The following is a 24191-nucleotide window of genomic DNA, read 5'->3' as shown; positions in this document are numbered from 1 at the left end:
ACCAATTGCCATCATATGTCGACAACTGTCTCATGGTCGTCAACAATTATAGTCATTGTCATTTGTCTCCGCTTATCAGTTACTTCACGATAATCAAATCATACTTAATGTCGAGTTCTATATTCATTCAAATCAGTGTCATGTCGATTAAAAGATTTGGTCATTTTTTTATTGTCAACAATTCATAAATTGTTAACTAGTGCAACATCATGTATATTATCTAGTTCAATCTATCTTTAGTTTTGGAAGATCTAGGTAAAAAAAAATAAAATAAACCTAACATAAAAGGGGTAATCTAATCTTTCTGGCCATATAATGAGTAATTAGTCTTGTATATTGATTCCATTAGAAGTATGATATGTGTGTGTTGATTTATATTTGAGCCCCAGCAAAAGTAAAAGGAAAATTTTAAAGGATGGCTTGATGTGGTGCCATATTATCAAAGATGGACTCAAAGTAGATCTTGTCTCGTATAAGGACTCGAAATATCCAATTTAATCTAAAAAGGGGCCTAAATTGGGGTTGTTTTGATAATAGAGGCCCGAAAGTGGACTTGTCTTAAATAAGGATATGAAGCGGCCGATTTTGTCTAAAAATGTGTAAGCTAAATATAAGCCATTCAAACTTGATGAAAGTGTGCATCTATCATGATATGACCACTTTATGGGGGGATTTGTAGTATTAATATCACTTATCAAATTTAGGTCTTAAGAGGATTTCATCTAATTTGAAGAATTTTGACACAATAAGAAATTTCTAGAACTTTCAACTATCGTTTTTTTTTTTTAACCACTGGGATTCGCCCTAGTGGCCACCCTTCCAACATGGAAGGGGGAGGTGAGGGGTTCAAATCCCCACCTTCTCAGGGAGGGATGGGGTGGGGGACGCGTAAGTTTCAAGAGTGGGTTTCGACTCCTACACCCTGTAAGAGGCAGGACAAAAGTCTGAAAGTGAGTGTAGAGTAGGAATGAGTAGACTGACCAAAAAAACTTTGTTTTTTTTTTTTTTTTTTTAAGATGTACAACCCTAGTGTTAAAACTTGGTATGAGGGGACACTTTAAATTTTGTTTCTATTCCCCGGAACAACCATTTATATTCTTTTGTTCTAAATAATAAAAAAAGAATAGAAACCTGTTTGGTAAAATTTTTGTTCCCGGGAATAGATTTGTAATAGAAACAAGACGTAGAAAAAAAAAAATAGTTTCTCATTCCCAAGAACAATTTCTAGAATATATATTTTTTCTCTTCTCTCTTCTTCTCTTTCTTTTCTTCTTCTTCTTCTTCCTTTTGGCCACTTGCGGCCTTGGCCATGGCTAGCGTTGGCAATCGGCTAGACGAGGGTCGACGACCTCACTAGAGCGTTGCCGGCCCCGGGAGATGTCGAGCCATGGCGAGGCTTGTCGACTTGAGCTTCACTGGTGGTTGGGCCAGGTCGACCTCGCCTAACCAAGGTGAGGCCGAGCCTCACGCGGCCACGGCGAGGCTCAACCTCCCGGGTGACGGAGGCTCGGCCTCGCCGGGCCAAGGCGAGGCTGACCTCCCACCGCTTGGGCGAGGCTAAGGCTCGCCGTAGCTAGGTTGGCAAGCTCGTCGAGCCTTGCCTTAGCCTCGGCGAGGCTCGCGAGCTCGTCGAACCTTGCCCAGTTGGTTGCCGACCATCGTCGTGGCCTGTGACCAGCCAAAGAGGAAAAAAATAAGGAAAAAAAAAAAAAGAAAATATAATAAAAGAATTAAAAAATTAAAAGAAATAAAAAAAAATCTAAGAATCCTACCAAATGTGTTTTTATCCCGGGAATAGAAATTTTGGAAAGTTACTAAACGCGTTCTTTTGCTTAGAAATTATTCCGGAGAACAGAATTAGAAAAAACCATTTTAGATAAAAAAATGGTTCATCGAAATATAATCGTTACCAAACGCGCCCTTAAGTGCCAAAGTTAGAAAAGTGACACTTAAGTGCCATCTTCGGCAAACCCTATCGGAAATCCTATGTGGTAATTTTTTATTATTTTTGCTTACCCGTGGCTCACCGGAGAGCTGACTTAGCAAAAAAACGCAAAAATAACGTCGTTTTGGCGCGGATTTGAATTTTAATATAAAAATTAATTAAACTAAATTATTAAAAAATTATTATGTTTTTTTTAAAAGAGGAGGAATGAAGCATGTGGTTGAGGGCTAACCCCGTTGGCTGCCATCTCCCCGCCGTTGCCGGGAAGGGCCGACGATGTCGTTTTTTAAATTAGTTTTAAATTTAATTTAATTAATTTTTATATTAATTATTTACCCACATGAGTAGCAAAACGATATCATTTTTGCACTTGTCTAGCAATGTCAACGTGCAAAACGACGTTGTTTTGCTCTTGCCTCGCCAAAAATCGACATATTAGCATTTTGGCTGCCATTGGCATTTAAGTGATCTATTTTACTCTAATTTTGGTATTTAATTGTCACTTTCCTAACTTTTGACACTTAAGGCTGCGTATGACAACACTTCTGTTCCGAGGAAGAGTTTTTTTTTTTTTTAAGAAATATTTCTTTTCTATTTCTATTCCGGAGAACAATTTCGAGTAAAAGAACCCGTTTGGTAACTACGAAAATTTCTATTTTTGGAATAGAAAAAGAATAGAAATGCGTTTAGTAACACAACAATTTCTTTTTTGTATTTATTCATTTTTATTCTTGCTCACGGATTGCCAATCGTCGGCCGCCGCTGCTCGACGCCGCCCGCCGCCCGCCACCGCTGCTGCACGATCGCCCGCCATGGCGGACGGCCGGCTGCGGGAGGTGGCGGCCGATGGGCTCCGCGCGGCGGCGGCGATCGGCAAAGGGCTCCGTGCGATTGGAGGTGGCCGCGGTAAGAGAGAGAAACAAAAGACTAAAAAAAGAAAATTATCTTATTTCTAGAAATTATTCCCAGGAACAAGAAGCAACTTTTTTTTTTTCTCAAAACTGTTCCTGAACAAAAATTAGAGAAATTGTTCCTGGAACAAATGTTTTACCAAATAGGTTTCTGTTCTTTTTTTTGTTCCAGGGAACAAAAGAACAGAAATTGGGAGAAACAGAAACGTTACTATGCACTGCCTAAGTGTCCCTTTATGCCGAGTTTTGGCACTTCAGGTATCCGACATTCGTTTTTTTTTAAATAAATTTTAGTCTTCCCCCTCTAAATTTGAAGGAAAAAGAAACATAAGTACATTGAACTAATGAATCGATAAATTGAAACTAGAAAATACATAAGTTTAGTGTCGATAATTGTAGATCATCTTACAACAATTCAACGCGACTTTATATAGCCTATTACTAAAATAACCGCTTTTAAGGGGTTAATATTCAAATTATTGGTTATAACCACATCTTTATAACTTTGTACTCCATAATTGCATGCCCACCTTACTTACATGCAATTACAACTGTTCAATTGCCACTGGACTTAACTATCAATCGATATCTTCACATTGGCATATTCTTGTCTTCCTTAGTTTCCTTGTATTCAACACTTATTCAAATTCGTTAAGTAATAATTGTCGACCAATTGCCATCGTGTGTCAACAGCTATCTCATGGTCATTGACAACTATAGTCATCATCATGGGTCTCTACTTATCGGTTATTGGTAAGTTGTCGATAATCAAATCATACTTGACACCCAATTATGTATTCATTCAAATCGGCTTGATGTCGATCAACAAGATTTGGTCATTTTTTAGCGTCAACACTTCCATAGGTTGTTCATTAGTGCAATATCATATATATTTTCTAGTTCAATCTATCTTTAAATCTTGAAGATCTAGGCAAATAAACAAACTAACCTCATATAAAACACATAATCTAATCTTTCTGGCCATATACAGAGTAGTTAGTCTTCTATATCGATAGAATTAGAACTATATATATGCGTCGATTTATATTTGAGTCCCCAAAAAAAGGTATAAAGAAAATTTTAAATGATAGCCTAAAGTGGTGCTGTGTTGTCAAAAATCTCATCTAAGGACATGAAATATCCAACTTTATCTCCCAAAAAAAGGCCTAATTTTAGCAAAAGAGGTCTGGAAGTGGACTTGTATCAAATAAAAGTTTAAAGTGACTAATCTAATCTCAAATAAGAATATGAAGTGGTAGACTTTGTCTGAAAAATGTGCAAGCTGAATTGAAGCCTTTCAAACTTGATAAGTGTGTGCATCTATCATTAAACTCAATGGATTTAGATATAACCACATGCCGGGGGAATTTGTAGTATCAACATCACCGATCAAATTCAGGTCTTAAGAGGATTTCATTTGATTGGAAGACTTTTGACAGAATAAACGATTTCTAGAAAAAAAAAAACTATGTTTTATTTCATAATCTTTTCCCCTCTAGTCTCTTCCATCCATTCACCGGAATTTTTATGTTTAGTTATAGGGATAAGTGCAATAGAAGTCCTAAAACTTGTCATGAAAATGCAATTGAGTTCTAAAACTTGCAAAAAGTGTAATCAAGTTCTAAAACTTGTCAAATTGTTTCAATCGAGTCCTAAAATTAACACCATCAACCTTTTTAACAGAAAATGCTGACGTGGCGCGGACGTGGCATTTTAAATAGTTTTTCATTTTCTACATGCCTTTTTAATTATTTTTTATTCAATTTTTTAAAAATTAGATTTTAAAACAAAAAAACTAAAATTTAGTTATAAAACAAAACAGTTTAAAAAAAATGGCTGCCGCCCATCGCCGGAGGGGCGGCGATGTGCCATTTTTTTATTTTTTATTTAAATTGTTTTTTAAAATAAATTTTAACTTTTCTTTTCTAGTTTTAAAATTTAATTTAAATAAAAATAATTTAAAAAAGCCACGTGGAAATAAAAATTCATTTTAAATGTCACATCCATGCCACGTTAGTATTTTCCGTTAAAAGATTGACGGTGTTAACTTTAGGACTCGATTGAAATAATTTGACAAATTTTATGACTTGATTGCACTTTTTACAAGTTTTAGGACTCAATTGCAATTTCACACAAGTTGTAGGACTTATATTGCACTTATCTCTTAGTTATATATCTAAGAACGAGCAACATTGAACAAAGTCTACTTTAGGCCTCTACTAAGTAGGCCGCTTCAAGTCTTTATTAGAGATATGGTTTATTTCGGATTCTCTTATGAGAAAACAGTTCTATTTTAAGCTCTTATTTGAAGTAAGGTATATTTTGAACTCTTTTTTAATAATTTGGTCTTGCTTCGAGCCCTTATTCAAAATTTTCCCAAAGTAGAATTTCTGTTAGCGTTTGTAGAGATAAACCTACTTTCTTTTTTTGGGAAAAGAACACTAGGAATGCCAAAACTTTCATACGGTGCTCATTTGAGTGCCAAAATATTTTTTTTTTTTGCTCACTTGAGTGCTGCATCAGAGAATAAAATTGCTTACTTAAGTGCTACTTTCGACCAAATATCCTACATGGATATTTTTTTATAACTTTTTGACTTGTTTGTTTTTATTTTGCTTTTTCTTTTGCTTTTTATTTAAGGGTTGGGGAGGGTCACCAGTGACCCTCGTCAACCGCAAAACCCTTGCCCTTGGCCGTGAAGGCATTGGGCGAGGCCGTTGGGGCCTCACCCACAGTTAGCAAGGTCATGATGCCCTTGCCAGCTCCAGGCGATGTCGCTCGTGGCCGGCTAAGCCATGACACCCTCACCTAGGGCCTTCATGGCAAGGCCGAGGGTGGCCCTCGCCCAAATCTAGTTGTGAAGGCCATGGGCGAGGGCATTGCAACCTCGCTGGCCTTGAGCGAAGCGACGTCGCCTGTGGCCACTTAGAGCTGGCGAGGCCTTGACGGCCTTGCCTAGGGCCTTCATGGCCAAGGTCGAGGGTTTCGTGGTTGGTGAGGGTTGTGACTCGGCCCCGACCTAAGCTAGTCCTAAAGAAGAAAAGCCAAAAAAAAAATATTTTTAAAATATTAAAATAATATTAAGAAATTATTCACGTCATGCCAGCAAAGCCACGTTGGATTTTCCAATGAGGCAAACCGGAATTGGCACTCAAGTGAGCGATTATTCAATTTTGTGGCATTTAAGTGAGCGAAAACAAAGTTTTGGTACTCAACTGAACGTCGTACAAAAGTTTTGGCACTTCTTATGTTCTTCTCCCTCTTTTCTCTAATTCATAATGGGTAACGGTGGTATGAGTGAAATCTAGTTGTTTTGATTTTATACAACCTTGTGAGACATTCATGCCTGCAAGCTAGTGATAAAGTAGAGTGGAAATTTGACATAGATTGATGCATCACGTATGATTTCGATATCTCCAAGCTAATTAGTCCTCGCATAGTTCTTGCGTACTCTATTGCATAGGCACCGTCGACGCTTGTTTAGAGTCGGGAAGAGATCAAAATGAGCTGCAAGACTTACGAATTAATGGCAACCGACTTAGACGAACATATATATGGCATATTCTTCTTGTATCATACAGAATTACATGAAATTATACACCCTAATGGAGGATCAATAGGCCCTCCTAGAAAGCAAACAGACCAAACCCGATATCTAATACTTCCTGGAGCATCACACTCTTGGGAGAAGTAGCACATGACGATATCATACAAACCACACCCATCTTCACTATTACATCGTATTCGACCTCATATGCGAAGTATAGATTTCAGCAGTAACTTATAATGGCACCATTAAGCCATGTAGTAATGATCATGATCTCAAGGGTTGGAGGTGGTCACAGAAGGCATTGGTAAGTCCTTCGGAATCGAAGGGATCGAAGGGAAGCCTGGCACTTCTGGCAATTCAGGAACTGGGAAGGTTGGCAACTCAGGCATAGGCAAGGTTGGGATTTCAGGGAGAGGAGGGAGTTCGACCTGGGGCAGCGACGGGATGATCCCATCGGGTATTTGGGGCACGGCAATCTCTGGCAGTGACGTGTCGAGGAGATGGCGGGCCTGGACCGAGTTGGCCCCACCGCTTAGGAGAGAGAGCGCGATGACCAGGAGGGCATATTTGATGAAGGATGTTAGGTTTGCCATCGGTTCAAGTTGCTATCCTCTGAGAAGGGTATATGAGAACGATTGTTTGAGGGCGTGTGAGTGTGGCTTCGTAGGGCAAAATGCGCACTGTTTTATAGGCGAGAGCGACGTGGAGATTGGAGAGGATTTAGGACGTGGGGCGATGTGAAAAGCTGAGACGGTTTGTTCAACTTCCTATCTGCCTTTTGCTGACACAAGTCCAAAAGATCCTATCAAACATCTCCAAGTCTTGCTGCCGAATACGGGTTAAATCACTAAATATATCGTCCAGTAGGTTCGATGCATGATCGTTCTTCTTTTTCTTGGATGGGCAATCGCGTCCTCTTGGATCACACGGCTCTCTTTCTTTCAGTAAAAGCTGACACTATCAGTGCAAGCAACGTCGCATTACTCGCTGAAATTGCATTGGCCGGATACGTATCGATTCGCAGTACTTTCTTCTCCTCAACTCTTTTTTCCACGCCCCTAAGTGAATGAAGGTGTTGCAGAAATGAAGCTTGCCCAAGTACTTCAGGGCTCGTCACTTCTTTTCACTGATGAGGATTACGCCGGAACAATACACCGATATCTAAATTTACCAATCGCTGGGAGTATTAACATTTGGATGGACGAGTGAATCTAAGGATGATCCATATAGCCAGATTGCATGTAATGGAATTGTTGTTACGAATCTACACTAGCATATAAAGGGAAGCAGATACTTTTTAGGAGCTATAACCGGCGACTCGACGTCATTTGCCCTTCATTTCTTTTTCCTAATAAGCAAGAGTGCTGTAGGATCATCTTGCTTGATTTTATTTCACAAGATAAATCGCCGGATTTCCCAAGTTATTGATGAAGTGTAGCTATAGTTCTTTTGGCAGCATTTCACAAGTTATTGGTGAAGTGTAGCTATAGTTCTTTTGGCAGCTGAAGGCGCGACTTCATATCTACAACATTAATACATTAAAGATCGAACAACAGAACTTTGCCGAGTTCTTACTTCTTAAATCTTGTCATACTCAAGATCGTTGGGAAATTTTGCCACCATCTTCCTAACTACCCTAATTCAACTTCCCCCAATGAAAATAGAACGAGGGCCATTTTTAAAACCTCGGTTTCTAATTTTGCGAGAGCAAATTGGAAGTAAGATGGAAGCTAACAGCTTTTGGCTCTTTGATGGTAACTTGTCTACAAAAATCACCAAATTCACGTCCTTCGTCCGCTTACTTTTTCCATCTCTCAGCAGAACCTTCCAAGTTTAAGCAGATATTAATCAAGGAAAAGTGGAGACGCACCAAAATTTGGAGAATATCATGCTTTTCCTTTACATTATGGCACGAGTTCCAGATTCATTTGAAACTTCAATTCCTCGTACATAATTGCATAGTTACAGACAATACATAAGAGCATTTGCCAATGCCACTGCAGCAGAGCCTGGCATTATTAACAAATGAAAGTTCCTTGACGGACCATATTAACTTAGAATTCCAGTTTATCATACAGATAAAGGCACATGAAAGTAAAGATTCAGCTCCAAAATGAGCGACCCTTGACTGCAATCACGTCCTCATTTCCTCTCGAAATGGTCTTATAGTAATCCAGTGTCCATTTCTCGAATGTGCAATCGACGAAATCATAGTAGCCGCCATGGAGAGAGAGGTTTCCCCTCATCACCTGTTCTTCTATCCATGGATAGGTGAGCAGATTTACCAACGAGCGATTCACTGATTCCTGCACTCAGAAGCATTTTAAAGGCATTAGGCCAATGCCGTTGGTGATCTTATACAAACCAAATCCAGATGTTATGAGTTGTTTCCCACCTTTTCACAGTGCCTGCACTGCTGGTCAAAACTGAGGTGAGAAGCAGCTTCCTTGGTGCTTAGTCTAGCATTTTTTCCAACTATAACCCAATTTCTGATGAAGCTACTGGAAGGAGATATATCGTATTAGAAAAAAGAGAATGAATAGTTAAAGCTGAATAGCTGCAACTGAAGGAGATTTACAATATACTTCAACACCCCGACCTTGAATTATCTCCATCTGCATTCTCCATGCTCATCAGTGCGTGAATGCCCCCGCAACAGCTGTGGCCAATTACTAGTATATTTTTCACCTGTGCAAAGAAACTGTTACTTGCCAAATCTAAATTATTAGACCAGGAATTATATAAAAGCTAAATGCACTAGTTGAGTGTATTATCCTTATAATCCCTGAACTATATGCAGTTCGATCACAATCTCATCATACTTTTTGCCTAAGATACAGTCATGCAATTTCAACATTTTGCCTCTATCTTCATTACATAAAGAAAAAGAAACAAAATATCATCATTATCACTGCCACCACAAATAATTCTTTTCCCTGTTTCATAATACTCAAAAGTTCTTCTATGGGAAAATTTTCCTCATATACATCTTCCCTGAAGTCCTCAAAGTTCTTTCAAGAGCTTCACAAATAAACAGCACCAAAATTTTAGGTGACATTTCCCTTTGAACTCTACAACAAGGGAAAGCGACTTAATGGTACAATTTTAACTATGATCTTTCACAAAATGCACCAGCATATTATGAAGGCAAGCATCCCGTTGGGTTGAATTACTTACTTTAAGAGAATTTACAGCAAATTCTAGTGCAGCATTGGTTTCTGATGGTCCGCTCTGCACAAATAATGGAAAAAGATGAAGGAAGCATAAATTATGCTATTTTCACCACTAAGTAGCAGACCTGATCCCTCCCACACACCAAAATCTATATTTTCAAGTCATCAAACTGTATAATAAGCTAAAAAGAGAGAGGAGAAAACCCAAAACAAAGAAAAACCGGTGCAAAACACAAAGCAAGCACCTCATATGGCGGCACAAGATTTGCCACATTCCGAACCGTGAAGGCTTCCCCAGGTTCCAATCCTAGGATGACAGAGGGACAAACCCTGGAATCTGCACAAGCAATCACCATAAACTGTTGTTTGAAAGAGTTAGTTCAAGAGATATGTACCTCTTATTCTTAAAGCAAGATATCTGAAGCGAAAAGCTGAAGACAATACATCAAAATGTTGAGGAAGGGAAAAACACACAAAAAGCAGATGTCTACATATACATTTTAATGAAATATAACTATAATATACCTCAGGTGCTTGGCTCTCGGCAAGACGGCGATAGAGCTCTAAATTTTCCCTGCTTGCAGAAAATAAGATATGCCTAAGCCTAACTGCTCATCATAAAGCATTAAATTTCAGTTGTCAATAGAAGCAGAAAGAAGTTAAGCAAGAAGCTCTTACAAGTATTTCTTCTCTTTAAAAGTCAGAAACCGTTGCTTCATCTCATTGAACGAGTCATATCCTCCTGTTTGTTCTGCAGTCTTGTATTCATCTGTCCTATTTCCCTGCATCAGTCCTGGAGTCTCCTTTGATGCATTACTTCTTAAACCCTGCTTCTTCCTGCAAACAACCAAGCAAAACATGTGCAGAGGCAAAAACACATGTATCAGTACATTGCAGTCAAAGATTTGGTCAGGCGTGGGAACCAACAAAAAAGAAGCATTCTTATCTCTTAGGATCAACCCTGAATGTTGCATTGTAGTTGTATGTAATCATTAATGTACAACATCTCCTAAAAATAAACCAGCAAATAATAAAAATTAGCAAGCTTTCTACCATGTGGGGCAGAAGACAACAATTTCAGTCACATTACATGAATTAGGAGTGGGGCAGAAGATTAATGAACTTCTAATTAAGGAAAGTAAGCTTCTTAGATAGATAGAAATCAATGGTATCACAAAAATCAGTAAGTTTAAAGCTTCAATATGCATGTGAGTGTTGTATTAACTTCAGATTTCCAGAAACAGGCAAAAGGCAGGTCATATGAATGTGGCAATCTGCAACAAAGGAGGCTGAAGCATTTTCTTGTTGGGTAGCCAGTCGAGAGAGAAAAAACGCAAGCAACAAGATGTTGCTGTTTTAAGAGTTGTTACCCATGCAATACTTGCTCCTTCCATTGAATCCAGAAATAAACAGCAGAGAGCCTTATTACATAGATGAAGAGAGGGTCGACATGGGAGAGAGCGAGAAACCACAAGACGGAGCTCTACCACGAGCTATGTAAACATCCCATGGTCTATCTAAAGTCTCTATAGGAAAAAAAGGCACTTGACCAAATTGCTGATGCCAAACAGTTGTTGCATCAACAAGAGGAGAGGAAGTCCATAGCCAGGTGCCACAACTGATATATAGTAGACCCCAAATCATGGAAGTTCGTATTCCACACCAAGTATTTTTCACTCTACAGAGTTGTTTGCACCTAAGTGCTTCTGACATTCCAAGACGACATTTGCCTATGTCACAACAGCCTTTACAACCTACTAATCCAACAGGATCAACCACCTTAATCGACATTGTTACCAAATTAACAACTGGGAGAGCTTCAACTAGTATAGACTGTCAATACATACGGAGATAGCAGCACTAGCAGCAGCCAATTCACCACACAAATAAAAGCTTTCAGCAGAAAAAACCAAATAAAGCACTAATTTTTCACCTGTAAGAAGATCCTAAATTTAAATGGGTCTGCTCAGTTTCCCTTCCTTGGAGCTTAATAGCAGAGATCTGCATCAACAACGACAAACAGGAGCTTAAAAGCCAAGCAAGCACAGAGCTGGACAAAGATTGAGAGAGAGATAGAAACCTACACGGGACGTTCTCAGCGATCCGCCGCAAGAACCAGAGGGGGGAGAGACGAAGGTCGGCGCAAGATTCGCCATTTCCTCTCCGGAGCCGAGCTACGAAAACGGGGCGTGCAAATCTCGAGCAGGGGCGGTCAGGGGAAGCAGATAGCGTGATCGGCAACGGTTAGCGGGACTCCAGATCTGTACGGGCTGTAATAAAGAAGTTGCAGAAAGTGGTTAAGACGTTGGTGGCCTCGTTGGACACATGTCCCATCTCCAAGAAAGACGGAGAAACCAAGGTCGGGTTGTCCGTAGGGTGTCTGATTTTTACGATCAGCCGATGCCTAGGCTTTTGTACTTTACTAATGGCGTCATTGCTGTTTAATTCTCTGCGAAAACCAGGTTTGTGCCTTTCTGTCGTTCCCAACGGGTAGGCGAGAACACATGAATTTTTCTGCTTGACCTTTGGGCTCAACCCGGTCTTTGGGCCTAGCAAGTATCGCAATGGCCCGACCCGAACCGCTCATCCATCCGCGGCCGATATGGGTGATTGCTTTCGGTCCAGAAACCTGAAATCATAATAAAAAAGCATTAACTTTAGGTTGATTGACAAATTTGGCCAATTTTTTTTTTTTTGTCTAGTGAAAATGCACAAACTTAAGGTTGAGGGACAAATTTAGCCTGAACTTTTTTTGTCTTGTAAAAAAAAGCACCAACTTTAAGTTAAATGACAATTCTAACCTCAATTTTGTTTTCTCTCATAAAAATCACAAAATTTCATTCCTATCCAAAATCTAATTCCTACCATTTCTATTTTAAGTTAACCTTATTTCAGGAGAAAAGAATCTAGCCGTGAGGTTGATGGATTTCATCCATGGTTTCTCTTGACATGCGGTGATCTACGCTTTTATATTGATAAAATCTAGCCAGAGAAATTCAATCGGAAGATTTTTTTACTTGCTAGTGAAGTATAGGAGATGACACAATTTCATCGTTATTCTTCAATCCGTGGCTCAAATAAGAAGACAATGGATGTTGTTAGCCAGCAAGTACACATGGATTTATTGGTAAGGACAATTAATGAATCTAAGTTAAGAGGGGCCAAATATAGGATTTAAGTGAAAGTTGGTAATTTTTTTTCGAAACAAAAAAATATTTGGGCTAGAATTGTCACTCGACCTAAATTTGTGTTTTTTTACATGACAAAAAAAAGTTTGAGCCGGATTTGTCACTCAATCTAAAGTTGATGCCTTTTTACGTGACAAAAAAAAGTTTGGGCCAAATTTGTCACTCGACCTAAAGTTGATGCTTTTTTACGTGACAAAAAAAAGTTTAGGCCATATTTATCCATTGACCTAAAGTTGGTATTTTTTCTTTTTTTGATTTAACCCGAAATTAGATCAGGCAAGGTTGGTTCTCGATTTATGGAATCGAGGGTCGAGGTCTTGGAATTGATAGACTCTTTTTTTGGATTTTTTTATAAGTAAAAGTTTTTGAACATTAAAGGAAAAATATATTAATTAAATCAAGAATCGATCCACACGGTCTTGGAATCGGTGAACTTTTTTCTTTTGGATTTTTTTTCTGTTATTTATAAGTAAAAGTTTTTGAACATTAAAGAAAAGATATATTAATTAAATTGAGAATCGACCCACGCCATCTTGAAATAGGTGAACTTTTTTCTTTTGGATTTCTTTTGTTTTCTATAAGTAAAAGTTTTCGAACATTAAAGAAAATAATAATAATTAGCATCATAATAAAAAAAAAAAGAAGAAATGAGGAATATGAGCCGGTCCATGGACCTGGACCGGTCATTCCCAATTCCGAAAATTTGGAATCCGAAACCGGAAGAACAGGCTGATCCGCTGGGTTTTCTGGTTGGACCGGGATCAATGCACGCCGATCAACGCAGCTTACCGGAGCGGCCCCGACAGAAGAGAAGGAACCGGGTCGGATGTTGTTTCAAAAGCTTAACGCGAACGCTGGCCAAAGGGGGCGCGAGGAATCAGGGTTTTACTAACGACCTCGGCATCTCTCTCCCCGTACACGCTAAAACCCCTCCACCCTCTCCTCGCCCACCTCTCTCGATTCCTTGCAGTGGCTTCTCAGCTTCCCTTCTCCCCCCCTCTCTCTCTCTTCATGCATCTTTGAGCTCGCTCGGTGGGTTTGTTGTTCGGCTTCGAGTCGGAACGATTCAAAGCTATGGCCACGAGGGCTTCCAGGAAGCTGATTTCTGATTACATCGCCAAGCGCCCGATTTCGAGTTCCGTTGGGAGCTGCGCGCATTGCTCCTCCGCCGCCGAGTCTTCTCCCAAAATCCCGCATTTCTCCAAGAAAGTAAGCTTAAAGTTCCTTTCTTTTTCTCCCGGGGTCAACTTTTGACAAAAAAGAAAGGAACTTTAAGTTTGTGCTACGAATCTCGTGTTTAATTTGTTGGCCTTCTGGTCAAAAAATGGCGATTACGACTTACTTAGTGCTTGTTGCTTGTTGTGTTTTTCAAGAAAGGTTGAAACTTGGCTGCTGAAGCTTGGTTTCGCAATCCAAAATTTGGTCACCGGTCTTGGGGTCAGGGCTGTTTATGATTTTATTAGCATCGGTAGAACTGATTATTACTTGGAAAGTTAGAATTTGGCCGAACATGGATGGATTTAGGACTGGAGACAATAGATATCTGGAAGGAATTACACGGAAGTCGTGCTAACATGAATACAGCGATTCCGATGCAAAGTGCAAGTTGAGTTCTGTTGGCACGACTTAAAGCTAAACATAAGTTATTGACATGATTTACCAACCTGAACTTTTGACATCATTTGGTTTTTCGAACACTGGTTTTTAATGTTGTTCTGCTACTATATGTACTTGATGCGTTAAGGAATATCAGATGTCAATGGGCCTTGGACTTCTATTACCAGTCTAGGGATAGTTTAAGCTTTTGTCATATTTCCAATTTCTTAGAATTAATTTCAAATTTCTTCTCTAAGGAAAGTAATTCTGTGTTTGGCATTGTCCAAAACAATTGTAGGGGAGATTGCTGACGGGAGCCACTATAGGCCTGGTTATAGCCGGTGGAGCTTATGTGAGTACTGTAGATGAAGCAACTTTCTGGTACTTGTCGTTCTTTTGATATAATTTGAACATCTCTTCATTTTTGGTAATGAGATTTACCTTTACATCATTTCAATTTCCAGTGGATGGCTATTCTCAGCAACCAAACTAGTGAATCCGTTCTTTGCTCTTCTAGATGCTGAGTTTGCACATAAACTAGCTGTAACAGCTGCTTCTCGAGGCTGGGTTCCTAGGGAGAAGCGGCCTGATCCGGCAAATTTAGGGCTGGAAGTTTGGGGAAGGAAGTTCTCTAATCCCATAGGCCTTGCAGCTGGTTTTGATAAAAATGCTGAGGCTGTTGAGGGTTTACTAGGGATGGGCTTCGGATTTGTCGAGGTAGGCTCTGTCACGCCAGTACCACAGGAGGGTAATCCAAAGCCACGCATCTTCAGATTGCGTAAAGAAGGGTGAGAATTAGTTCATTTTCTCATTGTCAATTTGATAACGATGTTGCTCTGCTAATTTAGGCTATTAAGTCATCTTCTACAGATTTTCCCATGGAATTAATGGGTATATGCCTTTTCAGTATCATGGAGGTTCTTAATATGATTGTGTAGACATTTCAGCCTTGCCTTGGCTTTTTGGAGGATATTCACACCTTCCTTTTTTTATTAATGAATAGAGCTATCATAAACCGCTGTGGCTTCAACAGTGAAGGCATAGTTGCTGTTGCTAAGCGACTGGGTGCCCAGCATGGTAAAAGAAAGTTGGCTGAGACCTCAAGCACATCCCCTTCATCCAGTGAGGAAACAAAACATGGAGGAAAAGCTGGTCCTGGCATTCTTGGTGTAAATCTTGGGAAAAATAAGACAAGTGAAGATGCTGCTGCAGATTATGTACAGGGGGTCCATACATTATCGCAGTATGCTGATTACTTGGTAAATAATTTGTCATGCCTCCTGAGAATTTTTATTTGTGCACGTTGCTTTAGTTCTGGCCTGCAATACTACTAGCTGGCCTTGCTTGATGTGGTGATTAATAGGAAACTCTTAAGTATTCTGGGAATGCATCTGTGAATCATGGTGACCTCTATTCTTGGTTACTTGAGGGTTTTTGGAATTTGAGTCAATCTTGATCTTCTATGAACCATTGTTTTGACCATTCACACGCTGTTTGTTTGCAGGTCATTAATGTTTCATCACCAAACACTCCAGGGTTGCGTATGCTTCAAGGAAGAAAGCAGTTAAAAGACCTTGTCAAGAAGGTATAAGTAGTCTGAGTTTACTCTAAAGTAGCATAATTAGATGCAGGTCTTGTTAACATCATGTTTCTTAAGGTTCAAGCTGCTCGTGATGAAATGCAATGGGGCGAGGAGGGACCACCTCCTTTACTTGTTAAAATTGCTCCTGACTTGTCTCGAGAAGATCTTGAAGACATTGCAGCAGTATGCAGTTTTGTCCTACTGTTTAACATATTTTTTTTTTTTTTTAATTTCTTTCATTTAACATTGTTAATGTCTTTTTGCTCTTCATTACAGGTAGCTCTTGCTCTCCGCCTGGATGGATTGGTAAAATTTTCTTTCTGGGCTTTCCAATCGTCTTTTTTCAGTTAGATGTAGGTTGGTTGAATAAACTAACCTCACACGAATATAAACTTAGGAAGTCTCTTTATAGTTGTTGACTGTCGATTGCTTCATGCACTGCTGAAAGTTAGCAGAAATATGGAATCAAATTGGAAAAATATGCTTTGCTCTACCATAAATTTAGATAGGACAGCCACTTATGACTCAGAACAGTTAGAAGTTTCTAATGTGAAAATTTTTTTTTTTTTTTTTGTGCTTCCCGCATGACACACTGAGGAGTTGTAGTTAAAATTCCTTTCCAATAGCAATGCTCTTTACCAATAAAACTGCCAGCTACCAAATGGAATTATTTTTTTTATCATGACTTCTTACATATGTCGCACTTCAGAGGAGGGCAATAATGGATGCCTGATAGATTCTTCCAGTGCTTAGCCAGGAAAGATATGTTGAGGACATTTTTGTTCCAACTATAGCTCCTTCTAACAAGTTTCAGTCCTCAACTATTCATCAACCCGAGCCATTGCTTTTCCCTACTAGTCTTCACATTTTGAAAGTAGAAACCGTCCTGAAATTTTTTGTTCATGCTATTCTTGGAATCCCTATTTTAACTACATTATTATACATGTCTACAAAATATTCTCTTATAGTGCTGTCTTATCAACATAGTATACATTGAGGAACTGCTGTCAGACAGTGTTATTTTTTCTTGTTGCTATGCTGTTTTCAAAGACTTTTTGTAACTTATCGAGATTAAAATACACTTCTATTTTGTTCTCTAGATCATCTCAAATACAACCATCTCTCGACCAGATCCTGTTGACAAAAATCCAGTGTCTGAGGAGGCAGGTGGTTTGAGTGGCAAACCTCTCTTTAACTTGTCTAACAGAATCTTGAGGGAAATGTACATTTTAACACGGGTATGTTGGGCTCTCATCTCTTGTGTGGCTTATTTCATTAATGCTGCTTGATTGTTTAAGACTATGGACCTTTTAGTGGTTGGAATGGTTGGAATGGATTCAGATGCCCCACCATTGTAGTCATAAAGGGTAACAAATTACTTTTTGGTAGGTTTTGGGCTCTGCGTATTGTTAAGAATGCAAAAGTGATCTAATTACCTGTGGATAAAAGATACGTGCCTTAAAAACACTCGCATATGGCAAGGAGGATGCTGATTTCCGGTGTACTATACGACAGCCCTTTGCATGTATTGGATTGTGCATGGAAAACTTGCTGTGGTCTTATTTCTTGCAAATTTGCTTGAACTGGTATTTATATTTTTCCAGGGAAAAATACCTCTGATAGGCTGTGGGGGTATAAGCAGGTAAAAAGCTCTTCCTTTTGGCATCACGTTGTGAGAACTAATTCTGGCATTCTCGTTTCTTTCCTAATATTGTTTTCCCTAATCAGTGGTGAAGATGCATACAAGAAAATTAGAGCTGGTGCTTCTCTTCTTCAGCTTTACACAGCATTTGCTTATGGTGGTCCTGCCCTAATTCCACAAATAAAGGTCTGTTTTTGGGTTATTTCTTTTACACGAGGTTCTTAAGCATTTACATCTTATCTATTCAGTTCTAATTTGTATCAATTTTGCTGTCCACCTTGATATGCTTGTATGTTCTCTCAGGCTGAACTGTCGGAGTGCTTGGAAAGGGATGGTTTCAAGTCTATACTCGATGTGGTAGGTGCGGATTGCAGATGATTTATTCGAGGCTTGTATTGTCAGGCTTTGAAACAACTCTCGTCAGAAAGAGTTTGACCTTTTTCCTTTTCACGGGTTGGTCATTTAACCTTTGTGTTTTATATACATCTGGAGCTTTTTCTAATTATTCGCTCCATTTTACCCGTTTAATTCCTCTGAGGATTTGTATGGTGATTTGGACTCTGGGAGTTGTGTATCAATACCATCCCTGTGTATGCGACATTGTCGAAATTTTTCAAGGTATTTCAATGTTATCGAGGGAAGGGCAAACAATGACTTGCGCAGTTTGATTCTTTTAGTCACGGTAGCTGCATCTGTAATTTGTGCGATTTACACAATTTTGGAGGCACTGCGCAAAGCGACCATGCTATTCTCTTTTGGCATTGCGTTTGCAGTGGTAATTATGTACCAGCAGGCAGCAACATGCGAAGGGTATACTCGACTTACTTGCGTTGACCGGCAATTTCGGTCCAGTTGATATGAAAATCACTAATGAAGAAATAAATGGACAGGTAATTTTGAGAGAAAGTACTATTGAGTTATTGGTTCTTTTGCGTCACATATGGCATGAGTCCATGCACCTCCACAATGCCAGAAATAGTATGATTTTCACCAAAATTTATTTACCAAGCGATTTGACAAGATCTTATTTTTAGATGTTTGAGCAAGTGAAACCCATGAACGAAGTGTCGGTTCATTTAAATACGTCATATGACATAGCCAAATCACTTGTTAATCAAAGGTCTCGTGAAATATTATAGTTGTTTTTAGCATCTCTCTTTCGCCGAACGCTTATCACAAATCTTGTTGAATTAAATAATGGAGCTACCGATGAGTACACGAATTCCTCTAGTATCTTTACAATGTAATTGATTTGCTTGTACAATGCTCTTTTATTCGTGCTATGGACTTGGAAAAATCAATTAACGTCATTGGATTTGATCAAGTCATCCTATTTATGCAAAAAGAGAAAACGAAAGTTGTAGTTTATGCAAAGTTATATCCTCTTTAAGACAATTGATTTGCCCTTGTTCTTACTAACCTCGGGTTCATTCCATGAGTCAAATTTAAAACCACACAAACGGTCCTGTACTTCTCCACTTGCCTCATGAAGCGGAAACATAGCAGCTTTTCCCGCTAAAGACCAGGTCTGTTATGTCGCAAGACACATATTAACCATCACCCCCATCACCAATCTCTCCTCTGTCAAGGCCAACAATAGTGACTTCCCATTTGCATTTTGCAATCTCCATCACCTCGAAGCCGTGACCGACCACCATGGATGAGGAGTACGATGTGATCGTTCTCGGGACGGGTCTCAAGGAATGCATTCTCAGCGGCCTCCTCTCTGTGGATGGTCTCAAGGTACGTTATGTCAAGCTGAGATCTTCATCTGTTGTGGTTGCTGATCAATTAAACTAAGCAGAATCTGTTATTAGATTTTCATCTGGAAGAAATTTGATTTGCTCTTAGATTTTTTATGGACGTTTCGTATCGATCTTATGGTACCTGATATGTGGTTCACTGAGTTTTGTTGATCAAAACAGGTCCTACACGTGGACAAGAACGACTACTATGGAGGCGAATCAACCTCGCTCAATCTTAATCAGGTGAAGCTTTTATCGCAGTGGGAAAACAAAAATGGAGACTGGTTTGGCAATTTTATAATTTTTTTTTTTTTTTTTTGGTCGAATCAATTTCATAAATTGATGATCAGACTTTGTCTGCTGCAAATAGCTCTGGAAACGTTTCAGGGGAAATGACAATCCTCCAGAAAGTTTGGGACCAAGCAAAGAGTACAACGTTGATATGATTCCTAAGGTAGTGACAACACACAATCTCGTATCTACACTATGCATTATTCAAAGATTTTAAGCTTGTTTGTTATCTCTGCTCAAATGCAAGTGGTCCCTTGTTAGAAACGTTGGAATTACATCGTGAAAGCATGCTCTTTTTCGCTTATTGTGTGACTTCATAATATGTATTTCATCCATCGGTTTGAAGTTTTCTTAAATGCACCTGCATTGTTATGATGATAATTTTTTTTTTTTAAATTGTCTTACATGCGTTTTCCAGTTCACAATGGCTAATGGTGCTCTGGTACGTGTTCTCATTCACACTGATGTCACAAAGTATCTGAACTTCAAGGTTGTAGACGGTAGCTTTGTGTATAACAAAGGAAAGGTACGAAATACGCCTTCATATTACGATTTCCATTCTTTCTTGTAAAGAATCGCTCAAATTTGGGAAGCCATAAGTCATGGTCTGAAGTTAGATTAATACAAGGCCGCCTTGCCTATAGATTTATAAAGTTCCAGCCACTGATGTTGAAGCACTGAAATCGCCTTTAATGGGGCTTTTTGAGAAGCGACGAGCACGAAAGTTCTTCATTTATGTCCAAGACTTTGAAGAAAGTGATCCGAAATCTCATGAAGGTTTGGACCTGAACAAAGTTACAGCAAGGGAAGTTATCTCGTATGTTCCTTGTGCTTTTCTGTTGCATGAGATGCATAATTTTTATACATCCATAGGTATAATTGTATAATCTCTCTCTCTCTCTCTCTCTCTCGGCAGCAAGTATGGGCTAGAAGACGACACGATTGATTTTATTGGTCATGCCTTGGCACTTCATATTGATGACAGTTACATGGATAAGCCTGCTCTGGATTTTGTGAAGAGAATGAAGGTTCAACTTTCTTTTCACTGTCTTCCTAGTGATTCCCTATATAAAGGACTGTTCTGATTTTTATCTATGCTTGCTTGAGTTACGAATGGGACTGCCATCTGCAAAATGAAGCATATCTCTTAGGCATTTTCAGTTAATATCGGGCAATAGACACAGATCTGGTATATTGCCATGTAGTTTGACTGATGACATGGAGAGCGATGCATTGACATTATCCAAATACAGCGAGAAACACCAGATGATTGGGGGACTGAACAAACATGGTATTATGGCCGTGGATTTTGGGAATCTTTATCAGAAGATAAGAGCTTCATCTGTGCAAAGAAAATAATTAGTGCACTTTGCCACTTGTAGATATTATTGCTACCTTTTCATATCACAATTGGATTGTCTCCTGCAAAATGAAGCATATCTCTTAGGCATTTTCAGTTAATATTGAAAGGGCGATAGATGCAAATGTGGTATATTGACGTACAGTTTCACTGATGACGTAAGGAGTGATGCTTTGAAAAATTTCAAATATCACAAACAGCAGATGGATTGGGGGACTGAACATTCTATTATGGCCTAGGATTTTGGGAAACTTCATCAGAAGTTGAGAGCTTCATCTGTACAAAGAAAATAAATTATGCACTTTGCCATTTGTAGATATTCTTCCTATTCTTCTTAAATGCTGCTTATTAACAAATACTCTTGGCCATAGCCATATGATGGTAATCAGCACCCTTTGCTATTTGTCATCTAAAGCTATATGCAGAGTCTTTGGCACGTTTTCAAGGGGGCTCTCCTTATATCTATCCTTTGTATGGACTTGGAGAATTACCTCAGGTTTGTCCTCAACCTTATTACTCTTTCATGCAGCAAAACAAAGTATAATGGGCTTTGCAGTGACATAAATGCTCTATTTCCAGGCATTCGCACGTCTTAGTGCAGTTTATGGTGGGACTTACATGCTTAACAAGCCACATTGTAAGGTCAGTAAGTGGATATATGTTTATACGAAGAAATTTTGAACTTTTCTGAGTGATGTGAATTGCCAGAGTAAAAGTAAGATCCGATTTGTTTAATGAAAGAATCAGTTGCTGGAGCAAGGATTAATCTCTACAGTCTGCCAATCCAAATGACAGGTAGAGTTTGATGCAAGTGGGAAAGTCATCGGTGTCAGTTCTGAAGGAGAAACTGCTAAGTGCAAGAAAGTTGTTTGTGATCCATCATATTTGCCTGGTAAGGTAAGCTCTCACATTATGTAAAGTAGAATGAGGCAGAATTTTGGCATAGAAGTTCACCTGGTAAGAAGCCATCATTGCAGCTCTGCAATCATATTGATTATGTACCTTTTGCCTTTGGCTCGACTTCATAGGTCAAGAAGGTTGGAAAAGTCGCTCGTGCTATATGCATAATGAGCCATCCAATCCCTGATACCAATGATTCTCACTCAGCTCAAGTCATTTTGCCGCAGAAGCAGCTTGGTCGTAAATCAGACATGTAAGTCTTCTTCACATGTAGTTAAAAAAAAAAAAAGATTGTCATTGGGTCCCTTGGCATATGGATTAAAGTTATAGAAGACCTCCCTATCTTGCTTAGAGTTACATTAGACCTTTACATAAGACCTCTCTGTCTTGCTTTGCATGTTTGTCTGCAGCCTTATGTTCACAGCAGACAAATTCTAGCCTAGAGAAAAGCATAAAATACATGTCTGACAGAACTATGGTGTTAGGAATATGAAAATGCATACGCCATCTGAAGATATAACTGGATTGGTTTGAGATGGCCTCCACAACAATGGTATCCTTTGTCACAGGGAGGCTGTAAAACTTTTGGCAGGAAAAGCTTTTGTGTAGAGAACCAGTACCTTGTTTATGTGCTCCTAGGTTTAATTCAATCAAATATTTATTACATGAAAATCGACTTCCAAATACATAGATAGAAGTTTAAGGTGTGTGTTTCAACTTTTAACTTTCTTTCAGGTACCTGTTCTGCTGCTCCTATGCTCACAATGTAGCTCCACAAGGGAAATACATAGCTTTTGTGGCTGCTGAAGCAGAAACTGATAACCCTCAACAAGAACTAAAACCCGGTATCGAGTTACTTGGTCCTGTGGATGAAATGTTCTTTGATATATACGACCGATATGTGCCCACAAACAACCCTGAAGTTGACAACTGCTTTATATCAACTGTGAGTGGATGTCCCTGTCTCCTTCTCTAGGCATTTTACTTTGGGGTGAAATTTCTGCTGCCAATTAATTACTTTCATAAGAAAGCGCAAATCTAAATTCAGAACGAAACACATTTTAGCTCCACCCATACCAGGTTCTTCATTTATTCTAAACAGACGCAGGTTCAGAAATCAAGATTTCTAGGCTCGTGATAGTATTTTGAGTTTCCATGGATCTAACAAGAAGTCGCCTCCTTTCGCCAGGGACGTTGTTTTCCAAACTGGTCATTTTAGTGTAGAATTGGTACATATTCCGAGTATAAAATAGCTTGGAACTGAAACTTGGTGCATGTTCCATATAGCTAACAATTCAATGGGTAGAATTAGCTCTCTTGGAAGGTCAATTTTTACTGATATTGACTGCTTCGAATGTCCTGCTCTGGCTTTGCATCATGCAGCTGCTAGATATATTACTGACTGGCCGAAATTTTGCAGAGTTATGATGCATCTACACATTTTGAGAACACGGTGACGGATGTGCTTGCGATGTACAGTAAAATAACTGGAAAGGTAACTCGACTTAATACTTTCCTCACTTGTTAGGAAAAAGTTGTAAGAGTGAGGATAATATAGAGAGTAGTACAACATTGTCCCTACTTAGGGAGGAAACAAACGCATGTGGAAGCAGCAGAGGTTTCTCTCTTTTTGGCAGATAGAACTAGACGGTGCAAAAAATTGCACAGACATGGTTATTATACATGTCCTAGCAAGTGTATGTAGTTAACAAGTTATTAATGACAAAAAAATAAAAAATTGCTGTCAAGAGAGAATTAATCATCTTATAATTCGATAACGTTGCTGATTTGACATTGTAGGTTCTCAATCTTTCCGTTGACCTGAATGCTGCGAGTGCTGCCACAGAGCAACAAGCTTCTTGAAATGCTGCCTTTGCTATGGCTACCCAGCACGGTGATCTGAATTTTTGCTGCATAAGGCAACCTTTTTGGTTTATCTTGTCCGTTCATCTTATAATTCAGTAAAACTTGATATTCAGAAGCACGTGTATGTCATATTGTTATTTCACTCCAATGTTTCTACACAACAACTCAGAAATAGCAACATCATTAGCCGATGTACGACACTTTGATCCTGAAGTAGTGACCCCTCATTGAGTAAAAGCACAGAAATCAGTGGAGATCCTTCCAATGCACACATCTAAGGTGCATTCGGTTGTATCAGCTAGTGCTTATTCAAAAATTCGTATGGCGTGGGAGGCTCACATTATCTAAGGTGAACATGCAGAGACATTTCAGAAAACTAAAGATAGGCAAAGAAGGAATAATTTGTTATGCAAGACTCAGAAGTGTATAGATAAAACTTGAG

The 24191-nt window shown here is 39.1% G+C and overlaps 3 protein-coding genes across 5 annotated transcripts; 2 read left to right on the top strand and 1 right to left on the bottom strand.

Moving 5' to 3' along the window:
• Window positions 1-8281: 8281 nt before the first annotated feature.
• LOC104419884 (beta carbonic anhydrase 5, chloroplastic) lies at window positions 8282-12039 on the bottom strand. 3 transcript variants are annotated; one of them, XM_039302709.1, is made up of 9 exons: window positions 11664-12039; window positions 11513-11580; window positions 10258-10416; window positions 10105-10153; window positions 9825-9938; window positions 9584-9637; window positions 9006-9094; window positions 8802-8904; window positions 8282-8712 (listed from the first exon to the last, which is right to left on the bottom strand). In XM_039302709.1, exons 1-9 carry the CDS (start codon window positions 11733-11735, stop codon window positions 8509-8511), a joined length of 912 nt encoding a protein of 303 aa, XP_039158643.1. In that variant the 5' UTR covers window positions 11736-12039; the 3' UTR covers window positions 8282-8508. The 3 variants fall into 3 exon arrangements, with proteins under 3 accessions (XP_039158643.1, XP_010030009.2, XP_010030011.2); XM_010031707.3 differs by having other exon boundaries at window positions 8802-8907; window positions 11664-12037; XM_010031709.3 differs by lacking the exon at window positions 11664-12039 and adding an exon at window positions 10526-10588 and having other exon boundaries at window positions 8802-8907; window positions 10258-10439.
• Window positions 12040-13610: 1571 nt separating this feature from the next.
• Window positions 13611-18249, top strand: LOC104419883 (dihydroorotate dehydrogenase (quinone), mitochondrial). The gene is made up of 11 exons (XM_010031705.3): window positions 13611-13976; window positions 14662-14744; window positions 14828-15151; window positions 15367-15622; window positions 15868-15948; window positions 16021-16128; window positions 16222-16251; window positions 17046-17183; window positions 17550-17587; window positions 17674-17773; window positions 17891-18249. The coding sequence occupies exons 1-11, from the start codon at window positions 13842-13844 to the stop codon at window positions 17963-17965; spliced, it is 1368 nt and encodes a 455-aa protein (XP_010030007.2). The 5' UTR covers window positions 13611-13841; the 3' UTR covers window positions 17966-18249.
• A 945-nt stretch (window positions 18250-19194) lies between these two features.
• On the top strand, window positions 19195-23967 carry LOC104419882 (guanosine nucleotide diphosphate dissociation inhibitor At5g09550). The gene is made up of 13 exons (XM_039302724.1): window positions 19195-19330; window positions 19513-19575; window positions 19703-19786; window positions 20042-20149; window positions 20268-20440; window positions 20540-20651; window positions 21399-21479; window positions 21563-21625; window positions 21779-21880; window positions 22012-22136; window positions 22619-22829; window positions 23304-23378; window positions 23684-23967. The coding sequence occupies exons 1-13, from the start codon at window positions 19244-19246 to the stop codon at window positions 23744-23746; spliced, it is 1347 nt and encodes a 448-aa protein (XP_039158658.1). The 5' UTR covers window positions 19195-19243; the 3' UTR covers window positions 23747-23967.
• Window positions 23968-24191: the final 224 nt, after the last annotated feature.

The sequence above is a fragment of the Eucalyptus grandis genome, chromosome 9, assembly GCF_016545825.1.
Source record: "Eucalyptus grandis isolate ANBG69807.140 chromosome 9, ASM1654582v1, whole genome shotgun sequence".
Classification (NCBI taxonomy): Eukaryota; Viridiplantae; Streptophyta; class Magnoliopsida; order Myrtales; family Myrtaceae; genus Eucalyptus; species Eucalyptus grandis.
This window is presented reverse-complemented; position numbering and strand designations above follow the sequence as displayed.

What these genes read in the sequence shown, in the direction of transcription:
- LOC104419884 (XM_010031707.3), bottom strand. Translation starts at nt 11,735, where the DNA reads ATGGCGAATCTTGCGCCGACCTTCGTCTCTCCCCCCTCTGGTTCTTGC. An exon ending in GATCGCTGAGAACGTCCCGT is followed by an intron (nt 11,581 to 11,663) that starts GTAGGTTTCTAT and finishes TTGTTGATGCAG; the next exon opens with ATCTCTGCTATTAAGCTCCA. An exon ending in ATCTTGTGCCGCCATATGAG is followed by an intron (nt 9,638 to 9,824) that starts GTGCTTGCTTTG and finishes TTATTTGTGCAG; the next exon opens with AGCGGACCATCAGAAACCAA.
- LOC104419883 (XM_010031705.3), top strand. Translation starts at nt 13,842, where the DNA reads ATGGCCACGAGGGCTTCCAGGAAGCTGATTTCTGATTACATCGCCAAG. An exon ending in TTCAGATTGCGTAAAGAAGG is followed by an intron (nt 15,152 to 15,366) that starts GTGAGAATTAGT and finishes ATTAATGAATAG; the next exon opens with AGCTATCATAAACCGCTGTG. An exon ending in AAATGTACATTTTAACACGG is followed by an intron (nt 17,184 to 17,549) that starts GTATGTTGGGCT and finishes ATATTTTTCCAG; the next exon opens with GGAAAAATACCTCTGATAGG.
- LOC104419882 (XM_039302724.1), top strand. Translation starts at nt 19,244, where the DNA reads ATGGATGAGGAGTACGATGTGATCGTTCTCGGGACGGGTCTCAAGGAA. An exon ending in TTAACAAGCCACATTGTAAG is followed by an intron (nt 21,626 to 21,778) that starts GTCAGTAAGTGG and finishes TCCAAATGACAG; the next exon opens with GTAGAGTTTGATGCAAGTGG. An exon ending in ACAACTGCTTTATATCAACT is followed by an intron (nt 22,830 to 23,303) that starts GTGAGTGGATGT and finishes GAAATTTTGCAG; the next exon opens with AGTTATGATGCATCTACACA.